The sequence below is a fragment of the Mus caroli genome, unplaced genomic scaffold (genome assembly GCF_978045245.1).
Source record: "Mus caroli unplaced genomic scaffold, Mus_caroli_1 scaffold_12, whole genome shotgun sequence".
Taxonomy (NCBI): Eukaryota; Metazoa; Chordata; class Mammalia; order Rodentia; family Muridae; genus Mus; species Mus caroli.
The window spans coordinates 69303438-69329131 of record NW_028227267.1 but is presented as its reverse complement, the minus strand read 5'-3'; the positions used below and the strand labels follow the sequence as shown (position 1 = coordinate 69329131).

The window sequence follows — 25694 nt, the reverse complement described above, 5'->3', positions numbered from 1 at the left end:
ACTTTATGGAGGTTTTTTTAATGAGGAAAGAACACGTTAAAGTGGTTCAAGAAAGCAAAATGGCGTGCATACAAGAATAGAATATATTTTAATGTTTAACATATCAGACACAAACTTCCTTTAAAAATATTTTCAGTTGGAGCTGGAGAGATAGTTCCCAAGAACACAGTTTTCACAGTTGAACACGGAGCAGTCCCAGTGGCTTAGTCAGGCAGCTTATATTGCAGATTCATTATCAAATATCTTATTTTTTAAGGTCTGTAGGTTGTGTTGGATAAAATTCTCGGTGCCCTGAACTTCAGAGAACCTGGAGTCACTTCTTCTAACCGACCAGTTTTTCATTTTTATTGAGTTCTGAATTGTGTCTGAGGTGAAGTAGTAAACAATAGGGTCAAAGCAGCAGTTGGAGACTGCGATGCAGAGAGTGATGGGGTACAAGGTCCTCACTGCCGCCACCACGGAGCAGTTAACAAAGGTCTGCGTCCTCATGAGCGAGTACAAAATGAGGTTGATGTTGTAGGGCACAAAACAGAAACAGAAGATGACCAAGTGGACAAAAATCATTTTTAAAACCTTAGTTTTGTTCATTTTGCTTCTACTTAATGTAACAGGTTTATTTAAAGTTCTTAGCACCATACTAGAACAAGTTACGTTCAAAATGAGAGGGATAAAAAAGCCCACTATTTCAATGAAAATCACAATCCTGGAGAGATAAGTTTTCCATGTGGCCGCTGGGAAGTTCTCAAAGCAGGCTTCTGAGGTATTGTTCCCCTGAGAGTGGGTCGACTGAAAGAAAACTGCAGGCGCACTTCCTCCCATCACTGTGAACCACACAGCAATGCAAACGATCTTTGCATTTCGTTTAGTTCTTAAAGTCTTTGACTTAAATGGGTAGACGATTGCCAGAAATCGATCTACACTGATACAGGTTAAGAACAGAATGCTTCCATACATATTGGTGTAAAACAGCATTACTGAAATCTTACAGAGCAGATCTCCAAATGGCCAATTCCGTGTTGCAAAGTAAAAAATCCGAAATGGCAAAGTGAAGACAAAAAGTAAATCTGACATTGCCAGGTTAATCATGTATGTTGTAGTTTCATTTCTCACTTTGAGGGCACAGAAGAAAATGTATATCGCAACACAGTTGGATATCAGCCCAAGCACAAACACCATGCTGAACATGCACCCATACAAAGTGTACTTAAAGGAGTCGTCGTAAGGGCAGTGGGAGCCGTTGGAGCTTACCATTGTCGGGCAGTACAGCTTACAGGAGTCCTTTTGTCTGCAGCGCTCGATCGATCGCCCTTGGTGTTCAGATGTGGTCACAGCAGCAGCCAATTTATTTGCAAATTATTTGTTTCTTTTCCTGTTCTTATACTTTCTTCTCTTAACTCTTCAAAGGAAACATGAAATGTGTTCCGAGTTTCTAGTAGATTATTCAGGAAAATAGTCTGATTTTCTGGTCGAGAAAATCCATGAGTCCGGAGTTTAGTTAACTGACAGAAAATGCAGTCAAGGAAGCCAACCCATAAAGCTGAAAGTGTAAGGAAAAACTGTTCCAAGTCGGACAAGACCAGTCCACATGGGAACTTGTGCTTCAGCCGCCAAGGTCCAAACCAGCCTTACTTCAGTCACAAACACTCGCTGTGCGTCCGTCCGCCCGTCCGTCGTCCTCGGGTACTTCTTCCTTCTTTTTATTCTCAGACTTTGTATTTCTACATTGATTCCGGATGGCGATAGGCAGTCGTTTAAAGGATCCCAGATAAATTCCTAAGCATGTTAGCGCTTGCTGACTGGAGAGGCCTTTCGGAGGTTGCCAGCTGTATTGTGAGATGGGCTGTCTCTGAAGTGAGCAAGAAAGGCTTCCCAGATTTGTAATATGACATCACAGGAAGAAGAGGCTGGGTTTGGACAAAGGAAGGCTTCAACCCAGTTGTTTGCAGTTCTTTTAATCTGATAATGTGTCTGCTGGGAATGTACCTAGGAGGCTTGCAAATGGTCACTGGCTGTCCAGCTGAGTTGGGCATTAACTCTTTTTATGCCAAAATGCTTCCTGGGGATTCTGACAACTTCTCCAAAGTGATTTGCTTTGCTTTAGTTAGTAATAACTAAGAGAAAGAAAGAAGCATAAGGTGGATTCTCTTCTATTGCTCTTGTAGTTGGGATAGTGCCTTCTTTAAAGAAATAAAATGCAGATGGGTGTATATATATTTATAAATTGAAATGTTAGCGATATGAGTGGACACATTAAAGAACTGTTTATGACTGAAGGCAGAACCTTAAGAGTTTATATAAAGGCTTTGACTGAGGCAGGCAGTCCTGCTTCTCTTAGTATCTGTTTTTTTTTTTTTTTTTTAATTGCTCTCCAGCATTTAACTTAATTGGCATGACTGTGAGTAGCTTTAATCCTGGATCTCTTTAGTTTTTGATAAATAATGTTCTAACATTTTTCTTTGAAACTAATTTTCTAAAGCTATTTCAATTTTAATACACCAAAGACTACATTAAGTATGTGTATTTTTCCCTGGAGGATTATAGCTCAGTAGTGAGAACAGTACTCCAAAACTTTTACTTTTTAGTACAGTGTCAGTCTTTTTGCCCACAACTTAATATAAGCATAGTGGGAAATTGTGCTTTGTAAAACCGGCTCCCCCCTTCTGAGTTAATTGAAATAACTTACAGCAGAGAATCTCAGTTCTACTGTTTACCTAACTGTAGGTCCATGATTTTATTCTCCTTTCCTCCGTCTCTCCCTTCAGTTTCTTTTACACGTTGGCTGTGTGTTGGGATATATTCCAAATCTACTTTCATCTCTAAATTTGAAGCTGAAACTCTTCATTTGGGGTCAGTGAAGGCATTTAAGAGCAAGTTTCTCTATAGAAACCTTAGTTTACATATTAAGATGTATACTTAAGTACATGTATCATGTGTTCTATACCTTTTAAGTTTGATTATGTCAATGTTCATCAACTTTTGATGGTGAATTATAATCTTTTTATTGTTTTGATTAAGAAGTCATCTATGATCAAATAATACAGTATTACAGGCGGTAAAGATTGAGGGTCTGGATTTCTCTGCTTTGGTTTTGGTGTGGAAAACAGATGCATATGTGTTCCTATTGGAAGATGGGAACTTTGAGTGCAGTAATGAACAAAGGGACACTTAACAACATTTTCTTCTCTATGAAGAAACTTTTCTGTTAATAGTTATTTTAGGAAAAATATAAAATTTGAGTGATCCACTTTTAAGTTTCCTTATTGTCATTTTTAAAAAGATTTATTATGTATACAGTGTTTTGCTTGCCTGTACACCTCCAGTTCAGAAGAGGGCACCAGATCTCACCATAGATGCTTATGAGCATCATGTGGTTGCTGGGAACTGAACTCAGGACCTTTGGAAAAACAGCCAATGCGCTTAACCTCTGAGCCATCTTGCCAGCCCCCTTATTGTCATTTTTACAAAATATAATAGTTGTATGTCCTGGTACTGTCCATGTTTACTTTCATTGTGAAAACATGCATGAATGTGATATACATGCATATATGCAGGCAAGCACTTATACATATAAAAATAAATAAATAGGTCTTTAAAATAAATAAGTAAAATATACTGTCAGCTGATTTTTAGGATGTTGTGATATAAGAGTTGTAAAGGAAAGTCTGTCTAAAAGGGTTACTAATTTGCTGGGTGTGGTAGTACATGCCTTTAATCCTTATACCTAGGTGGGCATGCTGGAAAGATGTCTTAACATTTTGAAGTACTTCCTGTTCTTTCAAAGGACCCAGGTTTGATTGTCAGCACCCAATGGCAGCTCAGTACTGTCTGTAACTCCAGTCCCAGGATATCCAGTACCCACGTCTGACTCTGCAGGCACTACGTGCACTCAGTGCACAGACATACAAGAAGGCAAAACACTCATACATGGGGGGGGGGGGGCTTAAAAAAAGCTTTTACTTTAAGATCTGCAGGCTGGAACAGTGTTGGAGCTCCACCCTCAGCATGTAGGAGGCCCTGTGTTCAGACTCCAGCATCCCAGCAAATGATTAAATGAAACTCTAAAACTGAGAAGTGTAAGCAACACCATTCTAAACAAATCCATTCTAAAAATTATTCAGTTTAAATGTAATAAGTGTTAACTAAAATAAAATCTTAAATAATAATTTATTTACACAGTGGTAAAATAAAAATGATATGGTAATCTAAGACACAAAGGAAGGTTTGTGATGGCAGGAATCGGATATATTTTATTTTAAAAAATGTGTATGTGTTGCCTTTGTGTAATAAGAGTATCCTGGAAAGCCTCCTTTCAGCTCTGAAATGCACTATGGATCTTCACATGTGTATCCATGTGTGTGCTTTCCTGTTGACAAAAATACTTAGTTGCCAAAGGACATTTCTTATTAGCTTTGTTTTAGGAAAAGCATCAAATGTCAAACTACGATTCTAGCTAAGCATATTATCAGTTGGTAGATTAACTATATATGGTTCAGTGCAGAGTAAAGTTTACCATTTTAGTGCACAGGATCTGACTCCAGGGCCCTTGAAATCTCCTTCCTTGGGCCCTGGTTTTATCCTACCTTTCTGGAACTCTGAAACACCATGGCTCAGAGCACACAAGAAACACAGATCTGAAGGAGGATCTCAAGCCTTGCTAGCTATTCTCCAAAAATATCTGCGTATAATCTCTGAAATATTTGAAGGATTTTCTCTATAGAAAAATCTAGAAGGAATCTAGACTGTCGTTTACTAGTGTAGATTCTTTATGCATGAATAAAGCTTTGTGCTGTAGGCAATAAAAAGAGACTATACATCTTTTTCTAAGGGGGTCAGGGAGTAGGAAAATGCAGTGCAAAGAGCTCCCAGCAGAGAACTCTGCTTGTCCTTTTCAGTCCTTTTCCCTTGCTCCTGTGGGGAGTCTGGCTTCTTGGCTGTAAAAGAAAGGAATTAGGCTCTACAAAGTTCCCTTCCTGCTTTTTATTTGCTTCAGATTCCTTGAATTCTTTGAATGTTTAAGGTGTCACATTTGCTTTCTCACTCTTTGGTATCAGGAAGTCACTTTTTATCCTTAATGTTTAAGAATTTTGAAACTAGTCTGGACAAGAAATGTGTACCACAGAGGGGAAGAGGGAACAAAGAGGAAGAAATATGTGTAAGAGACAGAATAAATGGGCCAAGTCGAAGTTCCTTATTATACCCAGTAAAGCAGCAGGAGCTATATTCTTACAGGGAAAGGCAGAATCACTCCAGCACTCCTAATCCCAGCCAGTTAATTTGGTGAGACCCTGGTAGAACCACAGGAAGTCTGAAGCAGATGTGGGGGGAGGAGCAGAACCAAGAGATAGCAGTAAGGCCCTCCCTGGTTTTAAGAGAGTTATGACCCTTCTGCACCACCAGCCTCCCCACCCTACCCCCACACCCCCAGACCTTGAGACTATGAGGTCTCTGAGGGGGAAAAACAGTCTCGTGGTTTGTGTCTATAATTTCAGCACGCCACTGGCTAAGGTAGGAAGAGAGTGTTGGAAAGCAGCCTAGGGGCTATATAATCAGTTCAAGGAACTACACAGGCGGTCATTTTGTCTCAGAAAACAAAGGAGGTTCTCCAAGCATGTCTTGAAAGCTCTAGAGCCAGAGTTCACAAAAATGAGTCCTTATGTAGTCCCATTAGTATAATCCAAATACTTATCACGTCTGAATATACAGAAAATTATTTGTTCTTTGAGGAATACTAAATAATATAGTCCCACCCTAAATTCTTATCAGAAGAGTCCAGGGAATGCTTTGGGACGTAAGGGTTTAATCTGATAATGAAATTCTAGTAAATGATAACAGAATGGGTTGCTTTCAGAAGTCGCCCAACTACTTTGGATGAAGTAAGAAATAGTGGAAAGACCAATTAAACTCGATTCTTATTGGCCTGGTTTTTAATCTTTGGTATTAAAAATCCAACCTTTATTAAGTAATTTAATTTCTGTTATAGTTGTAAAAGTTGTAAAAAGGCAATACTGAATTAGATCTCTAGAATAATTTTTACCTTAGCCTTCTGTTTTAAAATTTCAAAAAAAAATTACAATTGAAGAAACTTGAATTTAGAGTTATGATCTCTTAGGATTGCACAGTGGGTGGAGGATAACAAGCCCTTACTTTATAAGTATTGAACCCAGTTCCTTATACATGTTTGTCAAGTGAAAAAAATACATTCTGTATGTGCATAATGGAAAGAAATCTAATCTTGAAATAAAAGGATTTTTGGTTCTTAAATTTGGACTTTTGCCTTGGATAAAATCTATCCTAACCATGCCCTTCTGTCTTAATAGATGGTTTTTAAAAACAAAATGAAGTGAAATAAATTTTGGTTGTAAAATACACACACACACACACACACACATGCATGCACAGCAAGTAACAAACAAAAAATCTAGAATAGATGCAGTAAGCCACAGTATTCTAATCTTTCAGATACAGGTTAAGTTGTTAGATGACATAGAACAATGAGCTTTCTTTCATTACTTTTTAGTGAGCAGATAAGAGTGCCTGTGTTTCATGTATGCCAGAAGAAGAGATGGCCTTAAGTGATGCCATGTATGCAGTTTGTTAGTGTGATCATGGGTTACAGACGCTGGTCTTGGAGTAGACAGAGACTTGCCTTTTGAGAAGGATTGTGTATTTGAATTACTGTGCACTTCACACATTGGACTAGTTAGAGCTCTCTAATGGTGTAATAGAACTAGGACAGTGGTGGAACTCTTGGCTAGCTAGTTTGGCAGCCTGGATCAGATCATCACTAAAAGGCTGGAGACATGGCCGAGTGCTTAGTAGTGCTTGCTACTTTTCCAGCAACCCCCCAGTTCAGTTCCCAGCACCTATATCAGCTGGCTCACATTCACTTGTAACTCCACTCTGGCTCCAAGGACCTGATACCTTCTGACCTCAGTGGGCACAGTCACATATAAATAAAAATAAAATTTACAAAAAAAGGAAACAAATAAAAATAGGGCACTAAAAGCTACGAGTTATATAAAGTGTGAAGTTTTTAAGGAAAGATAAAGGTTTAACCAGATGGTTTTGTTAGTCACCACGCAATGGAAAAAAAGGTGATCATATTATGTCTTATATAATATTCAAAAAGAATTTTTCTTTTAAAATATTTTTAAGATTATAATTATAACAAATTATAATATAAAACAAAAAGCAGAGAGGGTCTAAATAAGCACGTTACTTTATCCTTAACTTAAGAAGTTTTTAGTACCCAAATATAGAATTTTTATCTTTAAAAGTTTTTACCTCCAAAAATGGAAGTGAGTGAATATTGCATTTTTAAATAGATGACATGTTTTTAAGATTAATTATATGAGCTCTATTGCAGATATAATTAAAACCAGAAATATAATGACTTTAGGCATGTGGGCTCTTAATCCAGTTAGGCCCAGGCTCTGAAAGAGGCTCTCTCTTTACAGATAGGAGCACTCCACAGTCTAGATGTAGATGTGTGGTGAGGCTCTTGAGTCACTGGTCATCCCAAGTCACAGCAAAAGGCCCATGAGCACTTTTATTAGTCTGACACTTCAATTACTTTAATCAACAGATTCCAATTCTTAGGAAACATGAGGGTTTCCTATCAATAGCAGATGTTGCCAGCACTGCCTCAGGTGGCTAGAAACAAAGGAGCGGAAGGAGAGATGCTGTCAGAGCCTGGCCTTTTGTTTTTGTTTCTGTTAAACAGAGGTGGACCCTTTGACCTGACCAATAAAGGTTGCTGGGTTGTTGTCCTGATCACAAACATAGGAAAACAGGACATGTACTTTAAAAGTCTTCCTGCCGGGCTAAGGGTGTCGCTCGCTCAGTGTCCAAGGCCCCATCCCCAGCACCACAAAACAAAACAAAACAAAACAAAAAAATAACCTTTCCTGCTTATGTTCTCTCCATCTGTTCACTGATTTTGTTTATTCAACATTAGTATTGACTCTGTGCCCGCTGCTTTTCCAAGCTCTGGGATCAGCACTGAATAAAACAAAAAACCGAGTCTGTATTGGGGGTGGGGTCAGCAAGTAAACATTTTGTGGACGTGTGAAAAACACTCTCACTGCTCCCTGAAGAAAGCTCAGAAACGGACCAAGGGCTTGGCTGACAGGGGGAAGTCGCAACAGATGTGAAATAAAACTGGCTTATGCATATCTCAGGGGATTAACTTTAGCTGGCCTATCACTGAAAGGCTGTTCTAATTTATATTTTTCAGTTTTCTCTCATAAATCCATCCAGTTTCTCTTATAAAGATTTTCACAGCAATTGAAAATTTCTAGTACAAGTTTGTTTTGTTTTGTTTTGAGAAGGGGTTTTTCTGTAGTGGGCCAGGCTGCTCTTGAACTCAGATGCACCTACCCCTGCCTCCTAAGTGCTAGGATTAAAGGTGGCACAACACCCCTGGCTGGGAATTTCTTTTCTTTTGTTTTTTTGTCTTTTTGTTGTTTTTTTTTTTCTGAGACAAGCTTTCTCTGTGTAGTTCAGGCTGTTCTTGAATTTACACTGTAGATCAGGCTGGCCTCAAACTTGGAGATTTGCCTCTGCTGGGACTAAAGGCCTATAGCACCACTGCCCAGCGGAAGATCATTGATAGCACCTCCACTTGATACGTTCAGCATGTCTACTTCCGAGTTCTGTTTTGAATGACATCTGATAAATGAAGAAAGGTCCTTATATTGTTCATCAAACTTAATAGTTCAAAGAAGTGAATTCCAGGACAGTCAGGGCCATGTAGAGACCCTCTCCCCTTACCATCACCCTACAAATCACCCCATGTTAGTTTCATGACAAGTCAGATCTCTCCTGACTTCTCCCTGTTTAGTCATTAAGTTTTTCTCTTTTGCTCTTTGGCGATTTGGCTATACTCTATTGCCCTAAGGTACTCCATTGTGTTCTGTGTACAATTTCCCTGACACCAGTATCATCGGTAGCATGTATTAACTGTATTTTGTCCCAGCTATGCTTGAATGAACACTCAGGAACCTTTTTTTTTTTCCTTTAATCTTTGTTTTAGATCATTTATTTTTATGTTCATTGGTGTTTTACCTGCGTGTATGTATGTCTGTGTGAGGGTGTCAGATCTTGGAGTTCCAGACAGTTGTGAGTTGACATGTGGGTGCTGAGAACTGAACCTAGGTCCCCTGGAAGAATATTCAGTGCTCTTAACCTCTGATCCATTGCTCTAGCCCAACGCTCAGGATTTTATATTAGTATCCTCCATGTCCTTTCTCCATGATAACATGATAGTCTAATTTTATATGAACCTTCTGATTCTGTTTGCCTTTTAGAAACAACCCCTGGCCTGCCCTCCTATGTTCTGATTCCCTGGGCACGCTGAGCTACCTGAGCCTGTGACTACCTTTCTCTGAGCCACTGAGTTGCTTAGCGTGATGTCTTCCATTGCATGTTTGCTTTTCCCTGAGAATGAATTTTTTAAAAATTTACTTTGTATATGCATGTATATTATGTATGTGTTTGAATACAAGCACATGTGCCTCAGTTCATATAAGGGGATAAGGTTTGGAAGGGAACACTTCTTTGTGTATGATTTTAAAAATCCACCCCTCCCTTCCTCCCTCCCTTCTTCCCTTCCTTCCTTCCTTTCTTTGGAAACAAAGTCTTTCTACATAGCCCTGGCTTAGAACTTCTTACATAGACCTGGCTGGGCTCAAACACACAGAGATTCTTCTGCCTCTAATGCATCTTTTAAACTGTCTCTTACCATGAATTTCCCAAAGTGATTTTTAACTACTATTTTTTTCTAAACAATATGAGAAGTGAATGAGCTAGTATATGAGGTGAAAATGCATGTTAATTAGGGCTCAGTACCTATTGTAGATATGTCCAGAATGTTGCCTGTGAAATATTTTCATCTGTAGACAGGCATAAAAATTTATACTTACATAATTTTATGGTTATATAGTCATATGCTTTTCTTTTTTGGGGTTTTTTGTTTTTGTTTTGTTTGGTTTGGTTTGTCTTTTGTTTTTTGTTTTGTTTTTGTTTTTGTTTTGTTTTGTTTTGTTTTTTTGAGACAGGGTTTCTCTGTGTAGTCTTGGCTGTCCTGGAACTTACTCTGTAGACCAGGCTGGCCTCAAACTCAGAAATCTGCCTGCCTCTGCCTCCCAAGTGCTGGGATTAAAGGTGTGCACAACCACTGCCCTGCATGCTTTTCTTTTTATGAATGCACATTTAGATACTTTTAGAAAGTAGGAAAGTATGCAGTGTTGTCTCAAAAGTGTTAAAAATCAGTCCGATTCACTATGAACTCAGTAAAATAAACAGTTTGGGATCAGAAGTGGTAAAAGCTAAGGAAAATGTACAATTTAAAGGAGAGTATTGGATTCTGTTTCCCTGCCTTGTAATATAGAAAGGGCTTCTCAGGCCTAGAGAGATAGCTTAGTAGTTAAGAACATGTATTGTTCTTATAGAAGACCCAAGTTCAATTCCCAGAATTCATATCAGACAGCTCAAACTGCTTATAACTCTGCCTCCAGAGGGTGCCTCTGACCTCAAGCCCAGATACATGCATATATGCACATAAGTAAATAATAATATTTTTTTAAAAAAAGAAAAGAAAACAAAAGAAAGGGCTTTTCAGGGAGCACACTTCATGGTATCACTGGAGATGAATCTGACAAGAAGTTTTGCCACTAGATGAGCCTTAAATTTAAAAAACATTGAGTGGACTTAAAAAAAACAATTCACAATTACTAGTGAGTAACACGGAATCTGGTGATGATGTAATTTTAAAAAAAAATTAAAAGTGTGTGTGTGTGTGTGTGTGTGTGTGTGTGTAGAGCATATTGACACCAAACATATGCTCTACCTTTGAATTCCACCTCTAGGTGAATTCAGTTTTGTTTAACTTTTATGTCTATATTAAGTTTCTTTTGCATGTGTGCCTTTGCCCAAAGGAACCAAAGAATAGATGGGATAAAACAAGATACTATCAGTAACTATACTGTATGCAGATAGTCTAAGAACGACCCAATTAAAATCTTAACAGAACAGGAACTGGAAAGATGGCTAAGTGGTTAAGAGGACTTATAGCTCTCCCAGAGGACCCACATAGTGGTTCAGTTCTTGGCACCCACATAGTGGTTTACAATAATCCATAACTCCAGTTTGAGGGGATCATATACCTTTTTCTGAACTCTGTGGACATCTGGCACCACACATGGTGCTGATACATACATGCAAGCAAAATACTAATATACATAAAATAAGTCTAAAACAATCTTGTCAAAGTAGATAAAAAGCAAAGCTACTTTATGCAGTCCACGGAAGCAGACACAGATACGCTAAAGGAATGAACCACGAGTTTAGAAGCTGAATGAAACCAGCATCACTAAGGACAATTCTCATGGTGTAGAGAGATCGGAGGTCAGGGGACTGATAACATAGCTACCCTCACAGTACTGCCAGAGCTGTTTAGTGATACAGGGAATGAGTGTTCGTGTTTAGACATATTAGAGATGAGACATTTGTGATATATTCGCATGGGAATCTTTAGTATCCAATTTGAAATGTGGGCCTGGAATCTGAAAGAGTACTTTAGCCGTAAATGCATATCTGGAAATATATAGATATGGTTAAAGCCACACAGCAGCTCTAGTAGTATATATATTGACAGAGTGTCTAGCATTAAATGACAAGAATAAATGGAAAAGAACTAGCAGAAAGGCCATCACCAGAAGTTTTCTATTTTCTATCCTAGTTTCTGTTTGTGAGGCAAAACAGTTTTAGAACTTGGCTTAGGGTAGAACAAAAACATTTCCTGTAATGTAGATCCAATAATATTCCTTAAAACACCCAGCAAACAATAGCAATTCCTGCCATCACTTCCCCATTGTTAGTGTTTCTACCAGCACTGGAGACTTCACTTTTACTTAGGCAATCAGGTCTCTTTTGGGAGCATTTTGTTTGAATAGTGTTGACATACTTTAATCTCTGGAGGAGTTTGTGCTTGCTTTAGAAATGCATGCTAATTATGGAAGGTCATTTAGAATGTACTTAGAGCTTCCATTTTTCTGACAGTATTGTTTATTTGATGAGAGTCACACTAACTTTACTGACAGTGAGAATCTGGTTTCCGTCACAGGATTAGGTACCAAAGCAACGAATGTGTAGAGAACAATTATGCTGACAGTTAGTTTAGCCAGATAAGTAATGTCATGATGCAACTTGCCTGATCTGGAGAGAGTTGCTCCCTGAGTGCTGGGGAGCAACAGTGCTGCAGAGAAAAAGACCAGTGTCTTACATCTTCCTTCATAATGTTTTTAAAAATCAAAATTTACCTGCATTAGTAATTGGCTGAGGTTATTAGTTATCTATTGGCAATTAAAACAGCAAGTATTTATTATCATATGAATTTCTGAAGGTCAGGAAGCACCATAGCTGTGTGGTTTTGGCTCCTATATTCTCGTGAGAGATCGTGAAGTTGCCAGCCAGCTTCACAGCTAGCTTATGGCTTTACTGGAATTGGAGAATTGGCTTTGAGGTTTTCTCATAGCTATTGGCATTGGCTGATGGCCAGAGGCTTTACTGCTTAGCTGTGGCCTCTCCATAGCTGCTTGGTATATGGCAGCTTGTTCCCCCTACTCCAGAAGCAAGATAGTAAAAAGTATTCTAAAAGTATTACTGAATATTCATCATATATCAGACCCTGGGATTTTATTTTGAAGATCCTTTCAGAGTCTTATTTATGCCTTGTTCATCACCTCCTTAGATATCCTTAAGTAAGTTTGTTACCGTATTATACAATCTGTGTTTTAGTTTTGTGGAACTGATCATTTCTTCCTTTTTTTTTTAAAAAAAAAGATTTATTTATTATTATATCTAAGTATACTATAGTTGTCTTCAGATGCACCAGAAGAGGGTTCCGATCTCATTACGGATGGTTGTGAGCCACCAGGACCTTCGGAAGAGCAGTCAGTGCTCTTAACCACTGAGCCATCTCTCCAGCCCTGATCATTTCTTTCTTAAGGGCTATGTGCTGGGCGTTGTGTTAGAATCACGGCTTGTGTCTGGACAGATCATACCAGGCTAATGCAGTTCCACCTGGCTGGTTTATTGTGGGGGCAGAAACAAAGGGGGGTGGCAGAGACAAAGGGGAAAGGAGAGAGAAGAAAAAGGTGCATAGGTCAGGAAGGGTCTGCCTTTTATTTAGGCTGTGATATAACCATTTGAAGGTAAAGGTGGGAAGTGGACTCTGGGAATGGATACAGTTGCCATGCATGGCTCCCTGACCCCTGTGGGTGATGTCACTGGGTTCAGAGGTGACCTGCCAAGCCTGTTGCTGATACCAACACCAGGCACCATTTGAAGCACTTTATACATACCGTCTCATTTGTCATAGCTTGGCTTCATCACCAAAGGCTCATAGGTTAGAATCTTGGTTCTCAGCATGCCTGCATAGTTGTCGTGAGACCTTTTAGCTAGAAGTTTGTCACAAGTGAGCCTGGCCTGGCCTGCCCTCTCCTAGTGCTCTGGAGAGTGCTTCCTGGCTCACCATGGAATTCCTCCCTCTTGAATTCCTCCCTCTTTCATAGGATTCCCTCTACCCTGAGGTGATAACAGCTGTGTTACTTACTATGCCTAGCAGTTTACTCTTAGCTAATTTGTATCTTTTGTAAAAGATATAGTATCTTCTCCTAGAGTTTTATAGGAAATAAAACAATGTAAGTAAAACAGTCATGCCTTACCATTGGTGCACTGGGGAAGAGTTACTGATGGTTGATTATATGCACATTCTGTACCTATGTTAGTTTTTTTTTAATCTCTGACAAAGTACCAGAGAAAATCAGCTTAAAGGAGTAAGGGTTACTTTGACTCATGGTTTCAAAGGTTGCTTCTCCATTATTTTCAGTCTTGTTGGACAGAGTATCAAAGCCATAAATACATAACACAGGAAACCGTGTTATGCTGACCAGGAAGCAGAGGGAAAAAGGGGCCAGGATTGCAATAGCCCTTTCAAGATCACACCTTTAGTTACCTCACTTCCTCCCACTAGGCCACACCTCCTAAACATTTTATCATCTCCCAATAGTGCCGCAGGCTGGAGACTAAGCTTTGAACATGAACATTAGGGACATAACCCAGATCCAAATGTGACAGTACCAAAGCTTTTGTTTAGAGTATCTTATATGGTAGGGACTTCCATTAATGTGTTACTTGTCTTGCCATTTTCAGATGATGGATTGATGAGATTTTGAGAGGTAGAACTGCAGGTAGGGCAGATAACAAGGCAGAAATATGGTTTTAAAAGCTGCACAACAGGCAAAGAGAGAACAGAGAGGACAGACGAGCATAGCTTGTATCCTAGCAGAGTCACTAAGAGCACAGGTTTTAGAATCCAGTAGCCTTGGGTTCAAACCCCGATTACGTCATGTGCATGTATGTTAACTTTCATGCCTCTGATTTTTTACCTGTAAAATGCATAGAGTAATAGTATCTATGTTATAAACATATAAGGATTAAGTGAAGGAATGTATATAAAATAGCATGAAACCTCACATTTAGTAGATGTATTCTTATTAAATATGAGAGAATCATGAAGATAGACTTCTATTAATGAAAGAAATAAGCCTGATTCCGTTGTGTTATTAACCATAGTCATCAAAGTATTTTGTGAGTTAACATGATCTGCTATAAAAGAATTTTTTTTTTTTAGATTTATTTATTTATTATATCTAAGTACACTGTAGCTGTCTTCAGATGCACCAGAAGAGGGAGTCAGATCTCATTACAGATGGTTGTGAGCCACCATGTGGTTGCTGGGATTTGAACTCTGGGACCTTCGGAAGAGCAGTCGGGTGCTCTTACCCACTGAGCCATCTCACCAGCCCTATAAAGAATTTATGATCGACCAGATTCAATATTAATTCTATGCTTTACTTTAACAAAAAAGAACCATCATTTCAAATTAATGATATGTAGATACATAATTTGTTTTGTTTTGTCAAGGGGGAGTAGAGACATCTCTCAATCTATGTTTTGTTTACATCTGCTCCTCAAAAGAGGGCATTGGATCCCATAGACAGATGTGAGCCACCATGTGGGTGCTGTGAATTGAACTCAAGACCTCTGGAAGAGCAGCCAGTGCTCTTAACCACTGAGCCATCCCTATTCTATTCTTAATAAACAGAAATCGTAAAATGGAACTTTAACATAGTTATCATAGAAAGAAATTATATATAACTTAAAACTCCAATCTGTATTGCTAAGATTATTTGTAATATTTCAGAGAAATAGTCAAAGTTTATAATTAAAAAGTGGGAAAGATACTGAGCTGTGGTAGTATGCATCCTAGCATTCAGGAGGCAGAGGCAGTTGGATCTCTGAGTTTGAGGCCAGCCTGGTCTACAGAGCAAGTTCTAAGACAGCCAGGGCTACACAGAGAAACCCTGTCTCGAACCTTCCTCACCAACCCCCTAAAAAGATGGTGAAGAAGAATCTTATAGTCATTCTAAGCATAATCTAAACTTCCAAGGTCTGACCTTAAAAGTAATGATTCAGTTGTCAGAATCCCTGTTAAAATATCAAAGTCTGTTAGTGCAACAAATAAAATACTGAGACTGGGTGGCTTACAAACCACAGGCACATATATTTTAACAGTAATTTAATTTCAGAGAAACTACATGGTTTATAAAATCCTGTGAACTCCATGTATCTAGTAAGTAAAGCAGCAGACACCAAGGCCAATGAGATGAATGTTACGGTGTGTTAACTAGAGTCTGTGTTGTTTCATTGAGTCACACCTCTAGACCATAGCGCGAGTTTTTAAGTTTTATTTATTTACTGAGATTGGGCCTTACTTCACCGTATAACCTGGGCTGACCTGGAACTTCTTAGCCCAGGATAGTTCAGATTCTGTCCTTCTTCCTCACTGTCCTGAGTGCTTGGATTACAGATATGTGCTACCATACCCAGCTTGCTCTATTTTTGTTTAGTAACAATACTGTACTAGAAGGAAACTATTGTTAAAAACTTGGCCTCTAAGAGTAGTTTGATGTAGCATTTACCATTGTAGGAGAGAGAGAGAGAGAGAGAGAGAGAGAGAGAGAGAGAGTGAGAGAGAGAGAGAGTGTGTGTGTGTGTGTGTGTGTGTGTGTGTGTGTGTGTGTGTGTACATACGTAGGATACTTGGTAGATTCCCAAGGCAGATATCTGGTGATTTTCATTTTCTGGCCTAGAGATCGCAGTTAAGAGGCAGGGGTTATTTGTGCTCATTTAATCATTGGATGTTTGTCTTAGCCTATTTGTAAATCTTAATCATAGCATTATTGCTGGACAGTTCATGTCTCCTCATTTCAGCAGTGCAGGCATTCCTGACTTCTGAACTGCCCTTCTATGCTTCCTCATTCACTTACAACTTTCTCTTCCCTTTCTTCAAAACTTGGCAAAGCATCCTTTACTTTCATCACATCCTAACTTCCTTTCAAGACCGTTTATGTCTTGTTCCCTTTTTAATGTCTGCTTCTCACACTGTATCAGTTCCCCTTAAAGTATTAATTCCCCTCCACTATGAGTCTTTACTCATTTTGCAGATATTTGCCATTATTTCAGAGCACTTTCTGAATTTGTAATCACAAGGTTAGTTCTTGCAAGATCACTGTCTGTCTCCTCCCACTAGACTACAGAAAGCTGACAGGTAGGAAGCATGTCTGTTTGCTGGCCACTGCCATACGGGCTTCACACATGCATGCCTTAGCGCAGAGCCTGATGGTTTGCTGTTGAGAAGACTTTCTTTTTACTCAATGTCACACAGAATACTTTGTCGTATTACTTGGTGCTTTACTCGAATGAAAGCGTTTGAACAGTCACTCTGAAACAGTTGACATGCTCATATCTTGTGGCTATGATGCATATTATTATTTGGCTAGTATTGTGTGGAGAGGATTGTAAGAAAAAGGATTCGGTTTTGGTTTTGGTTTTTCTGTTTTGATTTTTATTTTGTTTTTTGAGACAGTGTTTCACTGTATAGGTGTAATTAATCTGAAACTCATGGTAAACTCCTGGCTGGCCTAGAACTCACAGAGATCCATCTCCTTCTGTTGAGATTAAAGGAGTGCACCACCACATGAACCATATCCTTACTTTAAAGCTGGGCAGTGGTTGTGCACACCTTTAATCTCAGCACTTGGGAGGCAGAGGCAGGCAGATTTCTAAGTTCGAGGCCAGCCTGGTCTACAGAGTGAGTTCCAGGATAGCCAGGACTACACAGAGAAACCCTGTCTCAAAAAACCAATATAATATATATATATATATATATATATATATATATATATATATATATATAAATGTGTGTGTGTGTGTGTGTGTTTGTGTATTTATCCTTACTTTAAAATAGAATTAATATCAAGGAATTTGGAGGACTTTAATCTTCTCACTCTATTAATTTATTCAATAAATGTTTATTTAGCCCCTACTATTTGCAAAGCAGTTTTAAACATTTGAAATAACTATTGTGAACTGGTAAAAACCCATGTTTTTCTGAATCTTGAATTTTAATAGAGATAGTTAATAAGCAAGGAAACACATAGAGTGACAAGTCATGACCAGTGCTGTAAGATTGGAACAGTTGTGCGTGAGATGGATTGGGAGTTAAACCCTCTTAACAAGATGTTTGGAGAAGCTTCACTCTGGAGGTGCTGTTTGAGCAAATGTCAATAATAATGTAGGTTGAGCCTTGGGATGTTCTGGGCAAAGAATATCCGAGACAAAGAAGGAGCAAGCACAGAGGGCAGGAGAAAGGGGCATGTGCTTTGGTTGTTGCATGATTGAGCATGATTGGTTCCTATTATGCAGAGACATAAAGTGACGATGCTGAATGAAGGACAAATAGACATATGTACTCTGGATGGATGGATAACTCGGCTTCTGTTTACATTTGAAAGATATGTTATCCTTCGTAAATGGCATTTATAAAGACTATAATAATAGTATCATCAAATACTTATACTTTGTGTTAAACACGAAGTGTCTAAATTCTGATCTTTGCATCATCTGGATTCACAATACTGTGATTTAAATAATCTTACCCAAATATCTCTATTTTACAAAGTAGAACTTTAAGAAAAGTGAACCTTGGGCTGGAGAGATGGCTCAGCGGAGTTAAGAGCACTGACTGTTCTTCCGAGGGTCCTGTGTTCAAATCCCAGCAACCACATGATAGCTCACAACCATCCATAATGAGATCTGATGTCCTCTTCTGATGCTGTCTGAAGACAGCTACAGTATACTTAGATATAATAATAAATAAATCCTTAAAGAGAGAAAAGAAAAGAAAGAAAAGCAAACCTTGCTGGGTGTGGTGGTACACACCATTAATCCCAGCATTCAAGAGGCAGAGACAGAAAGATATGAGTTGGAGGCCAAACTGGTCTATATAACAAGTTTCAGGCCAGGCCAGGTTGTATAGTGAGACACTGTCTCAAAAGCAAACAGAACTGGAGAGGTGGCTCAGCTATTAGCAGCATTTGCTGCTCTTACAGAACACCTGGCTTTGGCTCTCAGCACCTATATTGTAGCTAATAACCATCAGTAACTCCAGTCTCTGAGGATCTAATAATATCTTCTGGCCTTCACAGGCATTATGTACATGTGGTATATAGGATACATGTAGGCAAAAATATACATATACATAAAATTTATAAAACTTTTAAATAAAACAAGAAAACCTAGTTCCTTATGTTTTTTGAAATGAGGTGAATGAAATTAAGATGGGTAAGAAAACATACCATCTGGGTATGTATTTCTTAGACATGAGTAACTTGCTATTCAAAAGGACTATTCAATAACTTAATTTACTGGGCTTTTGTAATCATGGTTCTTTGTATACCTGTTCTTATTCTGAATAATGACATGGAGACTTATATTTATTTATAAAAGCTTTGGGCCCTAAAGTAGGTTTGTTTCCCAACTAACTCATAGCTCAATTATCCCATTTATAACAATCTAAGTTCTGTTGCATGGGTTAGGAGTTAGCTCTCATTTCTCCCTGGCCTGACTTTTCCCCTGTGTTCTCGTGGCACCTGACTCTCCCCGAGTTCCTCTTTCTGCCCAGATGTTGCACCTTACTATTCTGTCTTTACTATAGGCCATAGGCTTTTTATTTTCACTGATCAGAAGGTGCCAAGACAAAGACACATCTTCACACAGTGTACAAAAACATCACTCCAGCAGGTTTTCTTTTTATATTTCTTTTCTGAAATGTTTCTTTCAAGATACTTTTTGTTTGTTTTACTTTGTAGCTTTCATAATAGAAACTTGCCTGAAATACTTGATTGTCATTCATGTGTAAATCACTAAAAGTTAGCTGGAGACTGTGTTTATACAGGAGGGATTTTGTGTGGTGACTTGCATGACTTGCATTTCATTATAAAGCCTTTGGTTTGATAATATCTATAGTTCTGTTCTCTTAGCATAGCTCGATGCTTATCTTTTCATACCTGGAGGGTATGGGCATAGTTTGAAGCACCCTAGGCTGTGGATACAGGAAGCAGTCTGGATATGGAATACTAGTGATCATAACTTTTCCGTATGCTCCCTTCTTTAGTAGCTTCTTCTTAGACGCTGTCTAGAGACTTCAGGACAGCCAGTTATGTTTCATGTTCACCAAATCTCTCTCTTTTTTAAATCACTATAGGTATATAAGAGAAGAGGCAAATGCCTTGCTTAGCTTAGCTTTAGGTGGACTTCTGCAATCTTCCTGTTGCTAATTTCCCTTTAACCTCACTGCCCAAGGTATCTGGTAGCCTGGCTTCCAGACCTTCTAGAGGATAAAGAGTTCATGTGAGGACTGGAGAGATGTTTCTGTGGTTAATAGCACTGTGTGTTCATCCATAGGATCTGGGTTTAAGTCCCAACTCCCATGTGGCACATAACTACCTGTAACCCAGTTCAAGGACATGATACCCTTTCTGGCTTTCGTAGTACTGCGTGCACATGGCACATATACATGCAGATAAAGAAGACATACACATGAAATCAAATAATTAAAAAAAAAAGTTCATTTGACTTGTTGATTTTCTTTACTGTTAGGCTTCCAGCTACCGTTTTATCCTAGTGAGTAGGTTAGCACTTAACTTATGTGTTCCACTTTCAGGGTTTTATATCTGGTATTCCCTGTTCATTCTCATTACTCAGTAGTTCATGACTTCTTTTTTTTTTTTTTTTCAAGACAGGGTTTCTCTGCATAGCCCTGACTGCCCTGGAACTCACTTTGTAGACCAGGCTGGCCTCGAACTCAGAAACCCTCTTGCCTCTGCCTCCCGAGTGCTGGGATTAAAGGCGTGCACCACCACCGCTCGGCAGTTTATGACTTCTTATGTTGACCATCTTTCACTGGCATTGCTTTTTTTTTTTAAAGAGTGAATTTAATGTAATTAATTGTGGCTTTATTATTGTGTATGTGTTCAGAATTTGTTGTCTTTTTCATTGCAATTTCTATTTCTTAAGATTTATTTTATTTTTATTTATGCATATACATGTGTGTCTATGTGTCTGCATGCATGTATGTACATGTGCAAATGCCCACAGAGGTAAGAAAAGGGTGTTGGGTCCCTTGGAGCAGAAGTTACAGGTGATTGTGAGCTACTTTATATATGGGTGTTAGGAACTGACTGGGGTCCTCTACTCTGTAAGAGCAACACCTCCTTATAACCACTGAGTCATTTCTCTAACTTCAGGTTTCTGGTTTCTGTCAGTTTCAAAGTCTCCCTTAACAACACAAGGGATCATTGTAATTTCTTATGGTGTGCTAACTCATAAAAGGAGATATGAAAATGTTTCCATTTTTCTCAATTTGGAAAGAGCTTAACTAAAAGCAAGGCATCTTTCCTTTGAAGTTTTGGTAAAAATTTTCTGGTTTAAAAAAAGGCTTTTCTTTATGGAGCAATTTTAAATTATGGTTCGAAATTTTGTTTTTATTTTGTTTTGCTTTTTTTTCCAGATAAGGTTTCTTTGTGTAGATTAACAGTGCTAGCTCTGTAGACCAGGGTAGCCTTGAATTCAGAGATCTGCCTGCCGGTAACTGGAATTAAAAGTGTGTGTCACCATTGCCCAGCTCTGATTCGAATTTTTAATATGACAAGACTACTCAAATTATATTATTTTTCATTGAGCTTTGATAATATTTGTAGGGTTTTTTCATTTAAAGTTTCTAATTTATTAACATAACTTTTTAAATCCCCAGTTACCTTTCATACCTTTTATATTATGTTCTACTTTCAGTTCCTAACACTAATTAGCTCCTCTTTCTCCTTTTTAATCCACTTTAATGGAGATCTAACTGTTATTTTAAACACTAGTTGTTTTCAGTTTTACTACATTCTGCCCATAAACTTCTTTTCTTCTCTCTACTTTCTTTGAATATTTTGTGCATCTTTTACCTAAATATTACCTTCTTTTCTAATAATAATTCACATCACTAGCCTAAGCTCTGAAATTTGAAATGATTCAAAATCCAGAGCTTTTATTGTTCTTTTGGAAGTAGAGTATACAGCTTTATTCAGGCTAAGAAGGCATTCTACCTCTGACCTATTTTCCAGCCCAAATTCAGAACTTTCTATATCCAAACATGATGCTAACCCATGTGATCTATCAGAGACAAAAAATTTAACTAAAATGTTGATAAAATTATAGTCCACCATGTGTATAAGTTATATTTGAAGCATAAATGAATCATGTGCTTAAACTTTGGTTTTATCACCAATATATCTTAATATATATAAGCGAATATTCAAAAAAAATCAAAAGCCAAGATGCATGTTGGAGGAGTACTTGAGGTCATTTATTTTTGTATGTGCATGCACACAGTATCAACACTGGCGAGTAAGAATCCAAACGGAGTGAAGGATCTCACGCTGCCTAAGTTAATGCTCCTTAGCCCTGTCTGTCACAGAGGGCAACAGTGCTTCCTAGTCTTCTAATCGTTGCCTCTTACTGAGACTTACTGCTTCTGTCTGCTAACCTAGCCTAGGCCTGGAAGCTAATCTAGGCCTAGAATGTGTTCAGCCTCTTAGGCTTACGGCTGAATAGACTCACCCTTTCTTGTTCTTTCTAAACTCTAGATGGCTGGTTCAGAGCTGCTGTTTTGGCTCAAACCTTCCTCCAAGCTGTTTCAATTTGGCATCTCTGACTGAATTGCTCTATGTGGCCTCATACTAACTGATCTTCTGGCTCCTGCTCCTTTTCCAGCTCGTTCGTTCTGTCTTCATCCCTGACTACTTTCTCTGTTCTCTCTCTCTCTCTCTCTCTCTCTCTCTCTCTCTCTCTCTCTCTCTCTCTCTCTCTCTCTCTTTCTCTCTGCATGGCTCCCTCCAGTAGCTTCTTTTTCCTCTCTCTTGAGAGTTAAGCGTATCCTATTCGGTCAATCTATCTCTGATTTGTTACTTTGTCTGCCACTCAATTAGACATCACTTTCAAACTTCCTTCTCCAAACTAACTTTACCTTCATTGTTTGGGATTACAGGTGTATATGAAGACCTGTCTGTATTCTGGTCAGCAGGACTAAAGGTGTGTGGGAAGGGATGAGCCACACCACAACTAGAAGTAAATTTTTTCAATAAATAACACAATCCCAGGTTCACAGTGTGGTCAAATATCCTGCAACAACAAAGCATGGTTTTCATATGTACTCAGAAAAACCATACCTGCTGATGTTGTTATAATGCCATTTTCTTTTATCCAGGATTCACCTTTATTTGATCTCATTAAGCAGTCCAAGGATGGAGAAGGACCTGATAACCTTGAACCTGCTTGTCCTCTCAGCCTCCCTCTCCAGAGTAACCATACTGCAGCAGATATGTAAGTAAAGGCATTGTGCTTTCATTCAAACTGCAAAGATACTCTGGCCATAAGGGAAACTCAAAGTGCTATATAGAAATTGTAGGACTGAAATTTTGCTTAAGATACTTTTTTTTCTTTAAGCATTAGGAATATAAGATACATGACCCAAGTAAGGTCAAATAAAGAAGTAAAAAGCTGCTGAATCACATGGTGTCGGTGTAGTGGGGAATTGTTCATGACAAAGCTGATGCTGCTTTAGATAGGTCTTAATGATCAGACAGGATTTTAACATGAGAATGGGAAAAGCAAGAGGAAATATCCCAAGAGCCCGAACTTACTTGTTTCTGAAACAGCCAGAAAGCAGGAAAGATTTTCAGAGAATATGTATCAGGCCATTTGGGGAGAGGCACAGAGTAAGTGTGGAGTAATGGACTATTAGACATCGCTAGTGTGTAGTGGTGATGCTGAGAGAAGAACAGCTGACATTTAGTGAGGGTTCCCTGTATTTGGGCATTTACATAAGTACGTCAGATTCACGTTTTTTCCTAGATGTTCATACCAGCCTCATAAGGTAGGAGATACCGTATCAGCACCAGTTATCTGTAAAGTAGCAATGAGGGAAACAAGGGAGCTTGCATAGAAATGAGCCCCAGTAGTCAGATCACAGTACTATGCTCTTTTAAGCCCTCTAGCTTTGTCCTTTCACAGAAATGTGCTTCATGTTTCTGCCTGATTCTGTGAGGAAATACAGCATTCTGTGATAAACCATTTTCCTGTGATATCATTTCCATGGTAACTTCCACCCAAAGTATTTCTGACCCACAGAGACTGTGTATTCATACATGAGTTTGTTTGTTAGGTAATATTTTCACATAAGTCAGCTTTATATGTTCCTGTAATTCAGGAAATGGTTATTTGTTAAGTGCTAGGTTAACAGTGCCAGTTACTGATACGATTAGATGGCCTGGTTCTTTTCCCTTATAGGGCTTTGCATCTCAGAGGAAGGAAGCAGTGAACAAATAGACTAGTATGAGTTTAGTTTAGAGGACTCACGCAAACAGTGAAACCAATGAAATGAGAGGAGGGGAGACCCAGGAGATGACGTCATAGTTTGACTGGAGACCTGGAAGGCAACGTAATGCTGCCCAGACAAAACTTTTCCTCTTTTGGGAAAATGCCTATATTATGGACTAGAAAGAAACCCAGGGTAAGTGGCTCACAGTCAGAGCAGTAAGTGTAAGGCTGAAGCAGCACACTGGAGCTAGAGGCTCTAAATGCCTAGATGTTATAAGGTAGTGGGAAACCATTTACACACAAATGCAACTGTGAATAATCTGTATTAAGAGACTATCTAGTTGCTATTTGAAATATGGTAGGGCTTGAGGGTTAGGAGATGTCAAGTCAAGAAAATGGAAAGAAAATTTCAAAGACTGAATAGTTTAAATAAGGGATACAGGGACTGGAGAGATGGCTCAGTGGTTAAGAGCACTGACTGCTCTTCCAGAGGTCCTGAGTTCAATTCCCAGCAACCACATGGTGGCTCAGAACCATCTATAATGGGATCTGATGCCCTCTTCTGGTGTGTCTGAGGATAGCTACAGTATATTCATATATATAAAATAAATAATTCTTTAAAATAAATAATAAGGTATATAGGTATCTTGGACTATCATAAACATTAAAGGTGGAAAAGAAGGGTCTGGAATGTATTTTGAGGTAGAAATAGCAGGTTTTATATTGACTTGATTTATAGCACATTTGAAGAACTGGACAAATTGAGAATTTTTTTAAAATTTATTTATTTTTATTCTTTAATCCTTTTTTACAGTCCAGACTTAATCCTCTTCCTGGCCTGCTCATCCCCCCCCACCCCAACCACTCCCCACCCCATACATCCTTCACCACACAACCTCCATCTCCAAGAGGACCCTCACCCCCCCATCCCACCAGGTCTCTCTGGGGCCTCCAGTGTCTTGAGTGTTAGGTGCATCTTCCCAGACTGAACCCAGACCAGGCAGTCCTCTGCTGTATATGTATCAGGGGTCTCATATCAGTTGGTGGCTCGTAGTCTGATGGATCTCAGGGATCCAGGTCAGTTGAGACTACTGGTCTACCCATGGGGCCACCCTCCTCTTGAGCTTTTTCTAGCTTTCTCCTAATTCAACCACAGGGGTTCCTGGCTTCTGTCCATTGATTGGGTGCAAATATCTGCATCTGACTCTTTGAGCTGCTTGTTGGTCCCCTCAGAGGGCAGCCATGCTAGGCCCCTGTCTGCAAGCATACCACAGCATCAGTAACAGTGTCAGGGCCCAGGCCTCCCCTTGAGCTGGATCCCAGTTTGGGCTGGTCACACTGGACCTCCTTTCTCTCGTGCTCTTCTCCATTTTTGTCCCTGTAGTTCTTTCACACAGGAACAATTCTGAGTCAGAGCTTTTGACTGTAGAATGGCAACCCCATCCCTCCACTTGATGCCCTGTTTTTCTACTGGAGGTGGACTCTACAGGTTCTCTCTCCCTACTGTTGGACATTTCATCCAAGGTCCCTCCCTTTGAGTCCTGAGAGTCTCTCACTTCCCAGGTCTCCGGTACATTCTAGAGGGTTCTCCTCCCTCCTACCTCCCAGGGTTACCTGTTTCCGTTCTTTTTGCTGGCCCTCAGGACTTCAGTCTTGTTTCCCCCACTACCTGATCATGTTCCCTGTCCCCTTTTCTACCAAAGTCCCTCCTTCTCCTCCTCCCATAACTGTTTTCTTCTCCCTCCCAAGTGGGATTGAGGCATCTTCACTTGGGTCCTTGGGCTTGTTAGCCTTCTTGAGTCCTGTGGGTTGTGTCCTGGGTATTCTGTATAACAGGTTTTATATTGCTTTGATTTGCAGCACAT

At 39.1% G+C, this 25694-nt stretch overlaps 2 protein-coding genes across 3 annotated transcripts in view; one reads left to right on the top strand and one right to left on the bottom strand.

The window, feature by feature from the left end:
* Window positions 1–25694, top strand: part of Rb1 (RB transcriptional corepressor 1) — a 131354-nt gene that overhangs the window by 86513 nt on the left and 19147 nt on the right. For both annotated transcript variants that reach the window (XM_085828760.1, XM_021181654.3), the window contains exon 18: window positions 22718–22833. In XM_085828760.1, the coding sequence (XP_085684886.1) occupies window positions 22718–22833 (116 nt within the window). The remainder of the gene's footprint in view (window positions 1–22717; window positions 22834–25694) is intronic.
* On the bottom strand, window positions 66–1901 carry Lpar6 (lysophosphatidic acid receptor 6). The gene has a single exon (XM_021181656.3). The coding sequence runs from the start codon at window positions 1249–1251 to the stop codon at window positions 217–219; it is 1035 nt and encodes a 344-aa protein (XP_021037315.1). The 5' UTR covers window positions 1252–1901; the 3' UTR covers window positions 66–216.

What these genes read in the sequence shown, in the direction of transcription:
- Lpar6 (XM_021181656.3), bottom strand. Translation starts at nt 1,251, where the DNA reads ATGGTAAGCTCCAACGGCTCCCACTGCCCTTACGACGACTCCTTTAAG.